Source organism: Chelon labrosus (assembly GCF_963514085.1).
Source record: "Chelon labrosus genome assembly, chromosome: 10".
NCBI lineage: Eukaryota > Metazoa > Chordata > Actinopteri > Mugiliformes > Mugilidae > Chelon > Chelon labrosus.
Genome location: NC_140360.1, coordinates 10352059 through 10371140, shown reverse-complemented (window position 1 = coordinate 10371140; position 19082 = coordinate 10352059). Strand labels below are relative to the sequence as shown.

General features: G+C 42.2%; 1 protein-coding gene across 3 annotated transcripts; it reads left to right on the top strand.

Moving 5' to 3' along the window:
- The first annotated feature begins 532 nt into the window (after positions 1–532).
- Positions 533–18969, top strand: ube4b (ubiquitination factor E4B, UFD2 homolog). Of its 3 annotated transcripts, none has more exons than XM_084552657.1 (29): positions 533–903; positions 2074–2293; positions 4313–4448; positions 4557–4644; positions 5003–5147; positions 5273–5498; positions 5682–6152; positions 7124–7240; positions 8125–8266; positions 8579–8679; positions 8873–8987; positions 10025–10108; positions 10740–10796; positions 11210–11326; positions 12140–12238; positions 12329–12442; positions 12600–12798; positions 13165–13303; positions 13391–13490; positions 13731–13858; positions 14018–14116; positions 14224–14459; positions 14577–14703; positions 14836–14980; positions 15352–15486; positions 15607–15798; positions 16070–16244; positions 17552–17698; positions 17850–18969. In XM_084552657.1, exons 1-29 carry the CDS (start codon positions 877–879, stop codon positions 17912–17914), a joined length of 4146 nt encoding a protein of 1381 aa, XP_084408783.1. In that variant the 5' UTR covers positions 533–876; the 3' UTR covers positions 17915–18969. The 3 variants fall into 3 exon arrangements, with proteins under 3 accessions (XP_084408783.1, XP_084408782.1, XP_084408784.1); XM_084552656.1 differs by having other exon boundaries at positions 7124–7255; XM_084552658.1 differs by lacking the exons at positions 5682–6152; positions 7124–7240 and having other exon boundaries at positions 545–903.
- Positions 18970–19082: the final 113 nt, after the last annotated feature.

The window sequence follows — 19082 nt, the reverse complement described above, 5'->3', positions numbered from 1 at the left end:
CATTTTAGAGGATGTACTTTGTGGTGCTGTTAAACCGGATTGAATTAAACACACTAAGTTTCTGTTATTTAGGTCACTGACTAAAATGGCGTTGTCAGAATAATGGAAACATTTTTGTTTTCAGTAATGAGGGCAGTTGAATCACCAACTCTTTCGGTTATTTGAATCTAATGTGGAATACCATAATCTTCATAAAGTCATATTAGAAGTGTACCTAATTAACTGGCAAGTGAATGTATATCACTATAATAAAATTGGGCCTATGCTGCATGCTAATTTACAATATATAAGTACCAGTTTGTGACGGCCACTAACGTATAATAATTAATAATAAAACTGTCATGTCGTGATCTTGTACCTCATTATGGAATATAATTTATATCAATTGTTTTTTTCCGCCTTGTTAAATAAATGTTAAATAAAAAAATAAAAAATATGTCATCATTATGATTATTATCAGCTGGTTAGTCCACAAAAACACAAAACATACACTAGTACGCACACAACAGGTGAATACTAAATTTATCTATGCGACACAGTGGATCCACAAACCTCCAACAGTCCCCTTAAGTCACGTGACGCTGTGTAGAACCAAAATGGCCGCCGTTGTATTTTGACGTATAATAGCTAGCTACTTTTCTTTTTGTTTCATTCTTGGTAGAAAACTAGCAAACGAGAGACTTTTCGGGGGAAATATATCTCGCCGGCCCCCGTATAACAGTGTCGTAGTTTTTATCTTGAAGACAATCAAGACTGACACGTATTTGTTGAACGAGTTAGACTATGCATATTTAGTTCTACTACAAAGCTAGCTAGCTGGCTCTGGCTGGCACATTAAGGCAGTTTAAAGTGAAATAGCTAGCTAACCTAGCAGCGATGATGGAGGAGTTGAGCGCAGACGAGGTAAGGTGACAAAGGGGGGGACGCTTGAAATGAGTGCCCGGCACAGGTTTGATGTATTGACGTTACAATTTAAAGTTAGGTTTCCAAGTTCCTTTCTTATTAGCTTTGGTGGTGGTCTTGGTGCTAGCCCGGTTGCTACAAAAGCTAACTCGGACATTAGCATAATCTAAATGGGAGAAATGCATTCGCGATAAAATCCCACCGTTAGCACAACGTCAGCGTGTATGTGTGTTATCCAACTAGCACCATAAACGGAATATTTAAGCGAATAATTTAATACAGCGAGTGAACAAACGAGAAGTTGGATGCGGGTCGTGGCTGTTTATGTCTCCGTTGCTAGTGCTTCATTTTCGCCTGAGCACGGTGCTAACTAGCCAACGTAATGCTCAAGGCTGTGCACAGCCTGGACACCATTCCTATCCACACAAAACAACACAATTTGTGCGAATACACCGCATCCATTTAATCTGACACATGGTCTCCCATTGTTGTGTCTTGACATGCAGCGTCACGTTTCGCACGATGTTTTAATTCGACGTGTCTTCTTGCGGGAAGCTAGCTGATATGGTTGCTAACGTTGTTTTGCTAACAACCAAAAAAAAATTAGCCTGCGAGGCGACTCAGCATAAAAAACACACCGGGCCACCATTGTGCAATCATCTGGGCCCCACTGTGTGGCCACTGAGCAGTTCCCCTTGACCCACAAGCAACATGTTACACGTTATTCGTTGTCGCCTTGCTCGTGCTTATAGCTACACGGTTAACGCTCAGCTGGGTATGCAGTTAATTCACCACAACTGTAAATCTCTCCGGTCAAGTTGCGACGATTTAAGTCTTTGCTTGCAGCGTATCTTACTGTATCTTGTCGATAAGGCCTTACTTTTAAGAAAAAATAGTGCAATTTTATTTAAAACTAATGGCTTTAAACGAATCAGTGCTTTAGTATTTGTAATCTGTGTGGGATAGCAATCAAATATTGCTGATGGACTTTGTTGTTTTGTCAAGGCTAACTGTACCAGTCAATAATGAATAATTAAAAAGTTTAATAATTAGCTCGTCAACTTATCTGGATGCAATTCCAGCTAAAAAATTATATGCAGGTCCAGGAATGCATAGCTTTGAGTGGAAATGTAAATCTGCTGGTGTGTGTGTGTGTGTGTTCATTTTAAGATTCGCAGAAGGAGATTGGCGCGACTGGCAGGCGGGCAGACGTCACAGCCCAGCACCCCTCTGAGCACACCCCTGACCTCCCCGCAGAGAGAGACTCCACCTGGACCCCTCCCTGGACCCTCAGGTGCCGCACCCCAACCCGTGCCACCAGCTGCCTCTCAATCATTGGGGCTCAATGTCCACAGTGGTACCCCTGCCACATCCCCTATGGGCACCTCTGGTAAGACTTAAAAGCTACACTTGTTGGGGTGTATGTGGCCATTTTCAAATAACAATTTCTACAGGCGACGTGCAGGTTAAAAGTTGTGAATTAGATTTGACGTTAACCACTGATTGTGAGACCCCGTTATACTCCCTTACTTGCGAGCAGCAGCCTAATCCTACTGCCCTTCTCAAATGAGCCTGTGACACATTCCCAGTGATGCTTCCAAGGCAAACAACCTTGGTTGTTTGAGCACAACACTGAAAGGGATCTTTATGTTTGCGACCTTGAAATTTGAACAGCGAGAACACATCATACATCCTGAATGACACTAACACAAACACCGGTGTCCCAGTTTGCACACAGATGTGTTCTGCTGTGAGAATTGATGCTTTGACTCGTGCAACTATCTAGAACACGCAGTGGGCTATGTATGTATACAGTTTCCTGGCATTGTTTGTTGGTATGCATAGAGGCGGCTGTTGCTGTACAAGTCTACTTTTTTGGGGCCTGTCGTAGTTTTGTGTGGTAATTTATTTTTGTTTTATCCCTGACACTGGTAATGTACATGGTTTTATTTGAGTTAACAGTTTGACATTGTTTGATTGTTTGTTGATCTTAAAAACACCAATATGAGCCTTTTCTAACCCATTGTGGCTTAACAGTTGATTCTTGCGTAAGCAATAGCACTGACATAAAATATAAACATTTAAATGGCTGCTTTATCATGTTGTATCAATGTAGGGTTCCTTTTAGGAAGTGGGATATTTCTTTATTGCCTTTGCAATGAATTACAATAATTCTGACAATGCAACAATCACCTTGTTTTCACTATTAAAACTGGCTGGAAATTGGTGTTGTTGCTTCAGTATTATAACAGCAATAAAAAAAACTAAATCTAAAGCAGGTTAGCTTGTTGAATATGGGATAAAAACAAAAACTACTGGATCAACAGCCTTAGATTATATTATATTGGCACGTTCTTGTGATGGTGGAGCATTTGCATCAGACATTTTACAGATGTGTACATCAAAACTGCAATAAAAGTGTCTCAGAAATGATCTCCCTGAAATAAACATTTGTTTTGATGCTTGCAATCACCAGGAGCTTTGTTCTCTCCCATTAATGCCTCTCCCTCTCTAATGATACATCGCTTTGTCATCGTCTTGTCATCTCACTCCACCTCTAAATGAAAATAACAACTGTGTTCAGAGCAAACTCATAGTTCACACATTTGAAGCTTCTCCTCCAACACAACCCCTCCCTACCTTATTGGATTTCTCAATCTACTTACTGGGCTCTTGATTGTCTCATAGTTTTAAGGTCAAGCTTATTTTCAACTATTAGATTGGAGAAAATCAGGTCTAATCGTATGAGAGGGAGTTGTTTTTACCAAGACACCTGGTGTTCTCTCTTGTTATGAGTAAATTAAATTTTACTCGCATATCTGGTTGGTATAGTCTTTATCTACATAGCCAAATAGCACATTCTCAATGAAGAGTACAAATGATTGATGTGTCTACAGTTTACTATGACTGACCCTTGTACACCATCCTTCCTTACAGTTTGTGGCAGTGTTATATTGGCAGCTGGAAGTGGTGTTATCACTTTGTGCTCTGACTGTTCGTTCCAGCAAAAGCAATAAACAGATGGGAGTAAAACTAAATAAAAGCAGGATATGTTAGACTAAAATCCAAGGCTGCAAGTACAGATGATGATAAATATACAATATGAATAAGCCTAATAGATGTGTTTTGGTGGAGAGACCCAGCAGATGAGACTCTTGCCGCATTTTATATTCTCGGTGGGTCTCTTCAAAGTGTGGGGGATTTGATTACACGCAATCAAGCCCTCGAGCCTTTTAGAAACAAAGCAAACAAACTAACAATCAGATTCTTAATATGTAACTTGAAGCTATGTGACATCTATCTCAGAATAAACAAGAAAAAATTCTAAGGACTTAAATCTACATGTTAGGGCAGATTGTGATTTTCCTTTGCGTCAGAGGTGTTCAGTTGTTGTGTTTTGCTTTTGCAGGGGTGGCATATGGCAGTCAGAGCAGCGAGGGTGTGAGCTCCCTCTCCAGCTCCCCCTCTAACAGCCTTGAGACTCAGTCCCAGAGTCTGTCCCGATCGCAGAGCATGGACATTGACCCTGCCTCCTGTGAAAAGAGGTAAAAGTAAAAACATGTCTTTTCCAACACAACGCAGCCTGCGATCAGCATGTTTTGCTTATGGATGAAGAGACAGATGAAGCAATGTGCCTTTGTCTTTTACTTCAGCATGTCCCAGGTGGATGTGGACTCAGGGATAGAGAACATGGAGGTGGAGGACAGTGACCGCAGGGAGAAGAGGAACTTGACTGAAAAGGTAAACTGCTGCAATAAACCGATGAGCCTTCCTAGCTTTAATTATACGGCCTATTTGAATTTAATCATGCCCGTCTTCAGATCAAGCAAGTCCAAAGTGAATGAACATGAAAGGATCTTAGTTGTTTATTTACAGAGCGGTAGCGCGGGACTTTCCATGAACGCTAATCTTAGTTTCATTTTCTTTTTTTCTTTTTTTTTTTGGTTCACTGAAACATACCTGCCTTTTCATCAGCTGCAGTTATGAGATAATGATGAGTATCATCAGAACCAGTATGCTGGTCCGTTTGGCTCATACTCTGTAAACAGCTCGTGATCTTCATCAAACCCTCACTGTTCTCTCTTTCTCTGCATCTCAGGAAACTTCTGCAAACTCAGATGTCTCCGAAGAACAAGCTCTGCAGCTCATTTGTAAGATCCTCCGCGTATCGTGGAAGGAGCAGGACAGAGATGTCATCTTTCTCCCTTCATTGGCTGCAGAGTTCCACCAGAACCCGAGAGATGGTATGTCACAGAGCAACATTTTTATCACCACAACAAGCTGGACGGTCGTGCACTCTGTGAAAAGGGAAGTCAGATTTCCTCATTAGGTAACTTGACTCTTGTCATTTTTTTTGTATCCCCTGCAGCATACTCTGACTTTAAAGACCTCATCGGCCAGATCCTGATGGAAGTCTTAATGATGTCCACCCAGTCGCGTGTCCACAACCCCTTCGCCAGCTTGACCGCCACCTCACAGCCAATTGCAGCAGCCAAATCCCCTGACCACCGTCTGACGCTGGTGCAGCCCTCCAGCCAAGGTGGCAGCCCAATGGGCCCCAGTGCTGGGTCTTTTGGAGCCAGCTCTCTGTCTAGGCAAGTACCTTTACTCATTATTATGTACTCTGACTGTCTAGCTCCCAGAGACATGGCTGTGGATGGGCTGTTATCTACACAAGCTGCCATGCGTTCTTCCTAGTCTTTTTGATCTTGCTTGATCCTCTGTGACTTTTAAAGCAATAGTTTTGACAATGCTCCTCTTATTGATGTTGTCCACAGTCTGTATGGGTGTGGTAGTCCTCACCCAATGGCTTTGGAGGCAGCCAAGAGGACTTCCCCATCTCTCCCCACCCCTACTACATCCAATGTAGTTCCTACTACCCCCTCTACCCCACAGTTTGTAGTTCCCCCGAGCCCACCCCCTTCTGCTACTCCGAGGCACACCCTCAACCCTCCATCTGCCCCCATGCCCATATCCCAAAGGTATCGGCCTTACTCCGTTACCACTCCTTCCCCATCAAGCCCAGGTAACAGAGGGTTTAGTTTCCTTGCACCCTCTCCAAGTCCTGCAGGTCCCTCTGCTCCTCCCAACACCCCAGTTCCCGTGCCACCACTTAGCCCACAGTCCCTAACATTGAGCTCACCTAGGACTCGCAGCCAGTCTTCGTCCACAACCCCTCCTATGGTGCCTCCTTCTCCCAGATTGAATCCCCGACAGGCTGCCTTTGCTACCAGGATCCCTCCTTCTAGGTATCTCATCTGCCATTTGCATGTCCGTGTGGAGTGTGCACGCAAGCAAACGCACTAAAACCTTAACTTGTCGTGAAACACGAGATTTGAGGTTCAGCGTAAACTTGATTATTTTAACCGAATCTTTGAGCAAATTCTTTTTTTGTGTGTGTTGTTTTGTAGTCCTCTTCCCAACAAGCTACTTATGATCTTAGCAGAGTTAAGATCATTAGTAGCTTGCTCATCTAAAAGTCAACGAACAACCTGATATTTTAGCAGTCTGAAAAGAAAAAGTGACTTCCCAACAGCATTAAAAATCACGTGGTTTGTCACACATGGCAAGTTGGAATTTGAAGGTTTTATTCTGTATTTACAGTACTAAGGATAACGACTGCTTGTTGCTAACCCTCAGTTGTTTAAAATATGTAGTCCTTTTACTAAAAACTAATCAGTAGTTATGCACTCACATTGTCAAAACATAACACGTAACACTCGTGAAAGCAAATCCAATTTTAATATAAGTCCTGCACAAACTCTTAGCTTCATGCCCGTTATAATGTTCAGTTTATGTTGAAGTTTATGCAGGGCTCTCTATATTAGAACGCATTTGTTTTCACTAGTGCACCTAATGAACTGATGAGTGAGTGTAGTTTAACAAACGCGTTCCATCATATCTGTGTTTGCTAGAAAACAGGATGTGCCTTGAGGCTCTTTGCGTTGACAGGCTGCCTGAGTGATTGTGACAGAGTTCAGTAATCCGCTGAGAAAATATTCTGACAAATCGCATTAATGAATATTGAAAACAAAGACGTAGTAGTCAAGAAAGCATTCCCATCTCCTCAGTACTCCTTTCTTGTTTGTCCTCTCTTCTTGTGACTTGTTACCCTTCCACATCTGTTTTTCTTTCTGCTGCTGTCTCTTCACATTTGCACAACATCCTCCTTTCTTCCAATCTTTCCCTGACTCCACCTGTCTTTTTCCTGTCCTGTCAGCCCCTTGTCGTACCTGTTTTTCGCCCTCTCTGACATGTCTCAGGACAGCAGTGACGAAGATACTGAGGGGGAGGAGGAGGAGGAGGAGGATTTTGCACAGGTTCAGTTTGGGTCCAGGTACACCGCTGCACGGTGTGTGTCTCAATGCGTGTGTGCGCTTGCTAAGGGGCGGGCATGTTAAAGTGGGCCCGGCAGGCTTACACTAACGGAGCACAAACACACCAGGCGAGAGTGGTGAAAGATAAACTCATGCCAACGTAGAGTGTATTTCCCTCATCAGAGTGTTTACCGAGTGTTTACTTTTGCTAATATGGAGGTATGTCTTACAGCTCAGAGTGGGAAATGTGCTATAAATAGCTGCAGGATGTAGGAATAATATTTTCCAAGACATTTCTCAGCTTATTTCTTATTTATTCAGGGAGGTCAGTGGGTTTTCATTTTGTTCTAGTCTTGCACATCCCAGAGAAGAGAAAGTACCCTCAACCCTCAAAGAGCATGTAAATAAATATAATTTCAGCATCTTATTTTAATTCAGGAAACACTTGCATGAGTAGTTTATTCTTATATACAAAGCTTCACCAACAAGTTTTACTTAGGTTAGAGGTGATATTCCTGCACTGCCTGAACAAATAACAAAGTTGATTTAATTACCTACTAGGATTTGATGTGCTTTGATCCACTCACGTACAAGTAATTCTATTATAGCTGTCAACTAACAGAAATGGAAACTCCTATTTGTCAGGTGAACGTGACGAGCTAAATCTTAATGTTATTGCTGCAAAACAAGCTTGAATATTTAATCTAAACTTTCTTTTTGTTTTTTGTTTTCCAAGAGCCCAGTTCTGAGATTCTGCAGTGCCTTAACTAATACGTTTGTTTTCTTTCAGGACCTTTGAAAATTTGGTTTGAGCTTGTTAACCATTTACGTGATGCTGACGGTACGTCTCTCCGTGCTGCGATGTTTTTGGTTTTTAAACGAGACTCTGCTTCTTGTTTTGTAGTCTCGGTGCATGTGGAGGGGCGATGTCCTGTGATTCAGCCAGCGACCGCTTCACCATTGAAACATGCAAAGAGACGGAGATGCTGAACTACCTCATTGAGCGTTTTGACAGTGTTGGCATGGAGGAGAGGAAAGCTCCCAAGGTTAGAAGAAAAGTCTCAAGCAGGATTATTTGATTGTGTTTGTTTTCCACGTGCTGCAAAATAAAACCTATTTAAGAGATTATATCATAGCATTAAGGGATCATGTGCATATATAAATGTATTGGTGTTATGTAAATTTTAAGATCAGGGACTCAGTCCACTTCAAGCTAGCCTCAAAGCCAGTCTGTTCAAAATGTTTGCTCCTGTAAGAACACGATGATTCAACAGTGTCTTTGTGTGAAGTTGCTCGTATACATTTCCACCACGCTTGTAACTCTCTTCTCTCTTCACTCCTCTTTGTTTCTTCCTCAGATGTGTAGCCAACCAAATGTCAGCCAGCTTCTCAGTAACATTCGTTCTCAGTGTATTTCCCACGTTGCCCTGGTCCTGCAAGGCACCCTGACCCAGCCTCGGTAAGAAAGACAGCCGCTCGCTGTGACGATCCGCGGGTTACTTTATTTCTTTTCTTATCTGCCATTATGTTAGTGTACGCTCTGTTCCTTTTCCGCTCCGTCGCCATGGCAACTACTCTTTCACTTTGCCTTTGACACTTTATTTTTTTTATTTATTTATTTTTTTCCCCCCCCGTCCTTTTACTACATGTAGGAGTCCTCTCCAACAGTCTCTGCTGGTACCTTATATGCTGTGTCGGAACCTCCCGTATGGCTTTATTCAGGAGCTGGTGCGCATCACTCACCAGGAGGAAGAAGTTTTCAGACAGGTGGGAAGCAGTCTGTTTACACTTGCTCCACTACAGGACAGCGTGTCCTGTTGTGTGTCACTGTTATGCATATTATAAAAAATATAGGGTAAAGATCTCGTACAGCTATGGACAGTCCGTAGCAGATCACTCAAACTAAGCAGACACAGTTTCAGCACAGATAAGAGCTGTGAGGTCTGAACGCTGAAGTGTTAGCAACCCTGCATATACTGTCAGACTTAGTGAAGTAGTATCAACTCACTTTGCTGCTGTGGTTTTACTTCTGGTAAGCAGATATGCAGAAATGATAGTTCATCATAACACAAACTGAGAGTGCATCCTGTTCCTCTTTTAAATGGAGCCGTTAAATATGAGATATCTAGAGCCAGCTGAGGTGACGCGGAGAGTCGCGGCAGTCCCGTAAAATTAAGCAGATGCAGAAATCCACGTATTTATTTAATAGCACTCAATGAGTCATAACAGTAGGTACATTAGTTATAAGAAATGTACTCTTATATAATAGTCCTGCACTAAATCTTAGCTTCATGACTGTTATAACGTTCTGTTTATGTTGAAACGGCGTCAGAAAGGTGGTCATTTAACTGGATGATCATTTTGGAGGACGTAGTCTGTGGTGCAGTGTTTCGCCCACTGACTAAAATGAGGTTGTCAAAATAATAGAAACCTATGCCGGTACAACACAATACAATTCAACAGTCCTACAAACCTCACCCTCCAAACAAATACTGAATACCATAGCCTTCATGAAGCTTAGATTTAGTGCAGGACTCTTGTATTAGGATGCATTTGTTTTCACTAGTGCACCTAATGAACAGTGTAGTCGCAGTACATTGCCCAGCCCTCATCAGTATGCATGACTTTAAATGTATTATAAACCATATTTAGGACAGCCACACTAATGCATTTCCCCAGTGATAGGGAAACCTCCAGTAATTCAGGCAAATTAAATTTCAAATGTTGCTATTAGCTGGAAAAGCACTTTGTGAACGTTGGCGTTACATTAAAGCACACTGTTCATTCACTGTGTTGTTTTTCAGATCTTCATTCCCATCCTCCACGGGCTGGCTCTTGCAGTGAAAGAATGTTCCTTTGACAGTGACAACTTTAAATTCCCCCTCATGGTAAGGAGACGTCGTCCCGGCCTAGAACGTAGGCACATAAATTCTCTCAGGAACATTGAGTACAACAGGGTTCGCTGAGGAGGCAGCCTGTTGGACCACCTGTCTACTCAGTAGATATACAACTCCAGATATATAATATATGTATCGCATACAGTATGTGCAGACATGCTTAAACATGTAGTATCGGTGTTCCCATGTTGCTGCTTCTCCTTTTGGATGGGTGTGATGTATTTGATTCCATGACAGTGTTGTGTAGAAATTCACACAGACAAGTACGGGGACTGTTACTTGCTGTTGATGCTAGCATAGCCGTCTCCTTGGTGGAGAGTTCAGTGAGTTGTAATTGTTTTTTTGTTGTAAAATGAATCATGATTACATTTTTATAATTGGAACTGATGTCAAAGCTTTGTAAAAGGGACATAAATTGCTTATATAGGCTGCAAGGATTAATTTGTTAATCATTTAACAGACTGTTAATCAATACATTGATCAAGCAGCTTTAACTATTAGATTCATTGAGTCCAAATGCAACCCTTAAAAAATCCACATTGTTTGTCCTGGTTTAAACAAATCTCATAAAGACAATGTGAAATGACGATTGCATCTCTTGTGTATGTTCTTGTTTTTACAGGCATTAGCTGAGCTTTGTGAAATTAAGTTCGGAAAGACTCATCCAGTCTGCAATTTGGTGAGTACACAGCTAATTGACCAAAGCTGCTTTATGACACCTAAGTGTTCAGCACTGGCGAACACACTTCTCAGAATCTCCTTGATTTTTATTTCAAAGGAAGATACTGTCTTTGTTCGCACCTTCCTCGTACCAGCATGCTCAGTTGGAGTAAAGACGGCGAAATAAGCGCCGCTGGTTTGTCTTGTAGTCTCTTAAGACTCCTGCTTAGCAGAAAGAGGGCAAGACGGAATTCCCCTGTGCCTGGAAAAGTACCTATGCCCTGTATTTGTTGACAACAAACTTAGTGCTTCTAGTTTATATTTAGCCTTTTTAGGTGATGTAAAATGACAAAATATTGTGTTATCAAGGTTTCCTGTTTGTGTTTGTCTTATTGCATTTTTATATGTCTCCCTCGTGGCTCTTCTGCGCAGGCAACGTCGCTGCCTCTATGGTGTCCCAAACCTCTGAGCCCTGGTTGTGGCAGAGAGGTCCAGAGACTGTCCTACCTGGGAGCCTTCTTCAGCCTCTCTGTGTTTGCGGAGGATGATGTGAGTTGTACCACATAGCTCTGTCTTGTCATTTAAATGCCTCAAAACCTTGTTGTCTATAATTTGCAATATATTTTCATACCTTCAATTCGCAATCACAGACCTTTCAGTCCTGGTTGATTTGGCGATAACCTGTAGGTACTGGTGTTGGCAGCAAGTGTGGATTAATAATATAGACAAGTGAATTCTGGGGACAGCAAAAAAATCTGTAAATAAGTAAGGAGAGTATTGATCCTTCTCCATTATTCTCTGTGCAACCACACCACGATCGAGTGCAAATACAGTGAAAGAAGTTAATTATCTCTCTTTACACCCTGCACTGAAATGTTGCAGGGAGTAAGGAGCAATGGAACAAGTCACAAACTGATCCACTGACAGCAAATGACAGTGGTCTTGTTCTGGACACACAGTGCAATAGCAGTACGCGCTAAGTTTACTGACAAACCCATTTCCTACTTGCCGCAGCAGTAGGAAATGTTTGATTTGCATTAGCGGCAATCTATCAGCTATTGTCTGATAATGATGGCGTCATTCATTCGTATTCAAGATATTTGTTTATAGAGATTACATCAGCATTAACTTAATGTAGGAAAAATGTGAGTAATGTCACCACAGACTCCCCCTTTTGTAATGATGAAGTTACTGGAATACTTTCATCAGTAGACCATAGGCTCATCCATCATTGTGTTTGTTCACCGATTCTGCAATAGACTTAACATGCGTTTAAGTCTAAGTTTAAATGTGTTTTGAGAATGGGGTGAATAGTACTGTAAACTGCAGCACTATTTGACTCTATACTTGTTTTTTGTTTAGACCAAAGTAGGAGACAAGTATTTCTCTGGCCCAGCCATCACCATAGAGAACACGCGAGTAGTCAGCCAATCACTGCAGCACTACCTGGAGTCGGCAAGGGTGAGTTTCCGGGTTCATAATATTTTTATCATCACAGTTCTTTAAATGAATGCCAAGTAAGATGTTGAAATTATTTATTATCTCTATCAGGGTGACCTTTTCAAAGTTCTCCACAACATTTTACTAAATGGAGAAACACGCGAGTTGGCTCTTAATTACATGGCAGCTCTAGTCAACTACAATGTGAAGAAAGCCCAGATGCAGGTAAGTTGCTCAAGTCATCCATTCCACATTCAACAGAGCTACTGAGGTGAATGTTTTTGGGTTAACCATCGTTTCACAATACATTTTCTATCAGGTTTTTATTAGCCGAAACATATAGGTGCATCTAATGTTTTTTCCATCATCTGTTGTCTCCTAGTCGGACGATAAGCTGGTGTCGACGGACGGCTTCATGCTAAACTTCTTATGGGTGCTGCAACAGCTCAGCATGAAGATCAAGCTGGAGACGGTGGACCCCTACTACATTTTCCACCCACGGTGTCGCCTCGCCGTCAGCCTAGAGGAGACTCGTCTGAAAGCCACCATGGAGGAGCTCAAGAGCTGGCTGACTGACCTGCGTGAGTTGACACAAGTGAAACCACTTTAACGCAGGCGATACAGTGGAGTTGGCTGCATGGCTCATAAGCTGCTGTCATTTTGATAAATCTGTCAGTTGCACATAGAGGAGCCATTTTGCATATTTTATCAGTTCTCAAGGGTGACTCATCAACAAGCCAGATATGTTTTTTTTTAACAAGTTATCCGAACAGTCTCAGAAGGATTGCATCATGTATTCTTTCTGACTCGTATCTACGTTCTGGCCATTTATTGAAATAATAAAAACTTTGGACGATACGTGTGTAGGCAGTAAAGCTTATATTTAGCTGCAAACACTGCTGGTTTGACTCTAAATTTGGATTTCATCTATGATCTCACACAAACAGACGCAGACCCCACCAAGTTCTCAGAGCCCAAGTTCCCCACCGAGTGTTTCTTCTTGACGCTACACACCCACCATTTGTCCATCCTGCCTGGCTGCCGGCGCTACATCCGCAGGTTGCGTGCTATCCGTGAACTCAACAGGTACACAAATAGATACACATCTCCACAGATAATCATGAGCATATTCAGTGCGTGTGTGTGTGTTAATAGTGTTGTTTCACATGTTAGGACTGTAGAAGAGCTCAAAAACAGTGAGAGCCAATGGAAAGACTCTCCCCTGGCTAGTCGGCACAGAGAGATGCTCAAACGATGCAAAACCCAGCTCAAGGTCAGTTTAAAGTCTTTGTTGATTCACTCACTGTGTTTCATTCATTTACTGAGCAAACCTCAAGCACAGATTTAAAGGTACAGACACACAAATGCTCTCAGCACTTGATCTGTTTACTGTATTTGGACATTAGACGAGTCGTACCCAGGACTATCTTTAAATGCTGAAACATGCAGGATTGTACAACAGCGCATATTTACAGAGACGTGATCTTCATCGTGTGTGACTTTGTCCTGTCAGAAACTGGTGCGAGCCAAAGCTTGCGCTGACGTGGGCCTTCTGGATGAGAACCTGCTGCGCAGATGTCTGCAGTTTTACAGCACAGTCATTCAGCTCATCCTTCGCATGGTGGACCCTGCCTACCCCAAGTGAGTCACTGCAACTCTGACTGTTGGCGGTTGTGGCGATATTGATGTAAAATGTCACGTCACACTGGATCTTCTTTTTAATCCTCTCTGTCATGCTGTGTCAATTCAAAGCGTATTATAAAGATGTGATTATAATGTTGATTTATTTCCCTCCTTTAGCATTACCCTGCCTCTGAACCCTGAGATTCCCAAAAGCTTTGCTGCTCTGCCTGAGTTTTACATTGAAGATGTGGCAGAATTTCTGCTTTTTGTTGTTCAGTAAGTTGTCTTTGATCAACCTTGTGTCATCAGTAAATGGGATTAAAAATACATATTTTATAGTCAAACATTTATCAATATGTAATGTGAAATATTTTTTTTTCCAGGTACTCTCCCCAGGTTTTATACGAGCCGTGTGTCCAGGACATCGTCACCTTCTTGGTGGTGTTCATCTGCAGTCAGAACTACATCAGGAACCCATACCTTATCGCCAAGTTGGTGGAGGTGCTGTTTGTCACCAACCCAGCTGTACAGCCTCGCACTCAGCGATTCTCCGAAATGATGGAGAACCACCCGTTGTCTGTCAAACAGCTGGTCCCGGCTCTCATGAAGTTTTACACTGGTGAGTAATTATAAGGATTAAAGTGTGAAGAAGTTATTACATGTCTGACTCAGACACATCCTCTATTCATTTTAAGTTGTGATCCATTTTCATTAATAAACCGTCTTCTCTGATCAGATGTTGAGCATACCGGTGCTACCAGTGAGTTCTATGACAAGTTCACTATACGGTACCATATCAGCACTATCTTCAAGAGTCTCTGGCAGAACATTGCCCACCATGGCACCTTCATGGAGGAGTTCAAGTGAGTTTACCACTGACTAAACTCTTTGGTCATGTAGAAAATAATTAAGGTTTGAGTCAGTTAGTTTTTCTTTCTTTTTTTTAGTTTGAGCATTTCTGACTTATTCTTCCGCCTTCTTTTGTTCCCCGCTAGTTCTGGCAAGCAGTTTGTGCGCTACATCAACATGCTGATTAATGACACCACCTTCCTGTTAGACGAGTCCCTTGAGTCTCTGAAGCGTATCCACGAAGTTCAAGAAGAGATGAAGAATAAGGAGCAGTGGGATCAGCTGCCCAGGGTCAGTTTTGAAATGCAGTTCTGTTGTACATATTGCTGTAGTATTCTCAGCCTAAAATAGTACGTTGTAAGGATCAAATCTGGTGCACTATATCTGCTCAAAGCTCATGTTTGCAGCATATTAATTCACTTTATCCTATTTATTTCATACTAGGCTCAAGAGCATTGCACCACAGACAAATAGGCCACTGTAATATGCTAACTGTTGTTTGCAAAGTTGCCACTCACGTTTTTGGTCACTTGTTTCAACAAAATGCAGCCACACCAATAACAACTATTGATGAGCCATCTCACTCATTATTGTGTGAAACCTGGCAGACGTTAAGTGTGACAAGTCGGAAAACTATTTGTGTTTATCCTTTAAACTTTAAGGAGCAGCAGCAGAGCCGCCAGTCCCAGCTGACTCAGGATGAGCGGGTGTCTCGCTCCTATCTGGCCCTGGCTACAGAAACCGTTGAAATGTTCCACATCCTCACCAAGCAAGTCCAGAAGCCTTTCCTCAGGCCGGTGAGTGTCCCTGTACCCACTGCACACTTTGTACTTTGCACCTGATTTATTCTTTGAGGGGGAATGTGTACATGTTGAACCAGACACTCTATTCTAATCAGCGCCGCCTTCTTTCCACAGGAGCTGGGGCCTCGTTTAGCTGCCATGCTGAACTTTAACCTCCAGCAGCTCTGCGGGCCCAAGTGTCGGGATCTGAAGGTTGAGAACCCTGAGAAGTACGGCTTTGAGCCCAAGAAGCTCTTAGACCAGCTGACTGACATCTACCTGCAGCTGGACTGTGCTCGCTTTGCTAAAGCAATTGCAGACGACCAGGTTGGTACTCGGAAAAAGGCATTACGTTTAATCACAAATATAGAAATTTCACTTTCTAATTAAGTTCTAGTCTTTGTGGAAAGAAATCTTAGCTGACTCTAACAGTACAACCAAATATTGCACCAGTTCAGAATGCTTGAACTACACAACTACTACTTGAATGCACATTTTGATTTTATTCCCTTGTGACTTTATATTTAGACATAATTGTGTTTCAAGTCTCAAATACCATGAGTGTGAGATACTAAACGCTCACCTTGTACCTTTGCAGAGATCATACAGCCGTGAACTCTTTGAAGAGGTGATCTCTAAGATGAGGAAGGCTGGCATTAAGTCCTCCATCGCCATTGAGAAATTCAAGCTGCTATCGGAGAAGGTGGAGGAAATAGTCGCCAAGAACTCCCAGTCTGAAATGGACTACAGTGACGCGCCTGATGAGTTTAAAGGTGTGTGTTTGTCCACGGTGTGCTTCTGTAGCGTAACAAAAACTGGTTGGAATCTGATTATCAAGCGTGTAAGTGTATCAAGAAGCACTGCATCCTCTTTCCTGCAAATGATTCAACTTTCCGTGTGCTTCGCGACTGTTCAACGCAATTAGATTAACACTAAAGAGCCCGACACACCGAGCCGGTGGTGGCCATTTGCTAGAGTCGGGTCTTCACTTAGTGTCTGTGACCCTAGTTTTTCTGGTGCAAAATCGTTGCCACTAGACAGACTTCTGCCGCTGGCATATTGAGTCCTCTAGAATTAATAAACGGTAGACCAACTGATCAGCATGCCTCATGAGCGGCCAACTCGGGACCTAGCTTCCTGGCCTCCAAGCAAATAGTAGCTCCTCTAGTTCTTCCATTTTTATTTATTTTTGAGCAACGTAAGGCAGCTTTACAGTCCGCTTGGTCTGTCCGTCATAAGGTTTGTAGTATATATCCGCATATCTCATATTTTAGGGTCAGTCGCCAGGTTTATTTAGATCATTACTTTGATCATGTCAGAGTCATAAAAGGGATTTTTTCTGCTAAGCCACTGAATCTTTGCCCCCAAGTAAAAAATCACTTTCAGTGTGACCCCAGGTCAGTCACTGACAGACAGGATCTTCAGCAGCATCTTGCCATCAGATTCCAGACATTTGCGGTGGATTTTGCAGCTCATATCAGTCATATAGACAGCTTAGAGCACGGCTATCCCATAACCACAGACTTAATATAATCCACAAAGAGAATGTGGTCCGCATACCTCCTTTGATTCCCAGATACGCCGGCCAGCCCACCACAGTCGATGGGAGTGTGCCATACAGGACGACTGGGTATCAGCTGTCTGCGTGGTTTAAATCTCCCACGGCAGGTTTTATTTTTGTAACACGCAAGCCCCTACTGCAACGGCCCAGTGACATTTCAATGTAGGGCACCATTTATCAAATATATCTTAATGAGTATTTAGAGGATATTTTGTTTAGTGGTGTTTTAATGGGTGCACCAGTATTCCTGTCATATAAAACTGGACGTTAAACTTTAGTCGTTATCTCTCACAATGTTTGATAAATCTTACTTGGTAATAATACTGCATTTACTTAAAGTTGAGCAGCTTTAAATAAAAACTATGAGAGGCACTGACAGCAGTGTCCACTATGATAAAATAAAGGTTTAGGAGCTGCTGCTGGTTCTAACTTTTGGTGCATAATGTCAGGATTGTAAGTGGGAGTTGTTAATCAATGCATTCCTGCCTGAATTCTCTTGAAATGTGTCTGTTATAACAGACCCTCTGATGGACACGCTGATGACTGACCCTGTGATACTGCCTTCGGGGAACATCATGGACAGATCCATCATCTTGCGCCACCTGCTCAACTCCCCTACTGATCCCTTCAACAGGCAGCCCCTCACAGAGAGCATGCTGGAGTCAGGTAACTCCACCGCCGTGCTTTTTAACAGATAATTAGAAGAGTTTCTGCTCAAGGCAGCAAAGAAGTTATAGAATTAGAGGCAAGAATTAAGTTTCTGTCTGTTAATGTCGGTTTCTTCGCTGCTTCTCACAACCTGTTGTTATCTCTGCAGTGCCTGAGCTGAAGGAGAGGATCCACGCCTGGATGAGAGAGAAACAGGGTGGGCGGTCCATCTAAGAACCACCGACGTCTGGCCTGCATCATTAAGGGATCTGTCCACATCGCCTCAATTCAATTGTCACTTCTACCAATGAGAACAAAAGAAAAGAAAAACATTTTGAATGGAAAAAAAAAAAAGGAGACCTGATTTGATTTTTATTTGCATTTACCCTTTTTGTCTCAAACCATTATCATGGTTCTAAAAACAAAACATAATAAAGTTAAGACTTTTAAGTTCTTTCTCATGAGTTTGTGTATATATATATCCAAATATATACATATATTTAACAAGAATTAGTTAATGCATTCTAATGCTGCAACAGTGGGTTTCCACGACCAACAGGTTTACCAGCGAGGTGCATACAGTCACGTCATTGATCATCCTCCTTTACAGTTCTTTGTTTTGTAATATTGCGTATGTTGGCTTCATTAAAGACTTACTCGAGGGAGAGTGGAGGGCAGAACATTTGGGAGAGTTTGGGTGGGTTCTGATGAAGCTGCTAGCCTTCAGTTGTCTTTATCAAAACGGCGACAATGATGTGTCCACGTAATGTACGCTGGTTTCCCAGAGCTAACTTATGCACAGTTTGTGCTTGTAGAAGGTTCAGAGCTGGGAATATGTATTAAGGATGTAGCTTAACGTAAACTAATCCTAAATGTCGGCTTCCTTTTGAGTACAGTAGGAAGATAAGCAGTGGCACAGTGTGTGTTCAAATCCTCCTCTTTTAGACACATTTCCCTCCCGCTGACTTCGATAGACTGAATTCACTTGTGTGTGCGCGTGTGTGTGTGCATGGCCTCAAGTCCAGAACCTCCTAAGCGCCTCATGGACAAGTAACCCTGTTTTAGACAAAGTGGAAAGAACGTGAAAGAATGTAGCATGATCACCAGAAACAACCATCTTAGGAGCACACCATTAAAAAGTCATCTCACCTCAAGACGGTCTCTTTTCAACTGGCACTGTACCTAACTTGACCCTGCTGACCTTAACTGTACAGGAGATGATTTCCTTTAACCACATACCTGTTTTGGAAGCTAGGATTTTGAACTGAAATAAATGATGATGCACATTATTTCACAACTCGTCACTGTTTTTTCCTCAGACTGATGCATCAGTGGTTTTATTTAGCTATTTATCTGTTAGTTCAGTTGACTTGATAAACAGTAAAATCACTGTTAAATATAA

Excerpts from the sequence above, each read along its gene's own strand:
- ube4b (XM_084552656.1), top strand. The coding sequence starts at position 877 with ATGATGGAGGAGTTGAGCGCAGACGAG. Across the intron at positions 7,256-8,124 it reads TCCAGGTACACCGCTGCACG|TCTCGGTGCATGTGGAGGGG; the intron begins GTGTGTGTCTCA and ends CTTGTTTTGTAG. Across the intron at positions 12,443-12,599 it reads TGAAGAAAGCCCAGATGCAG|TCGGACGATAAGCTGGTGTC; the intron begins GTAAGTTGCTCA and ends GTTGTCTCCTAG.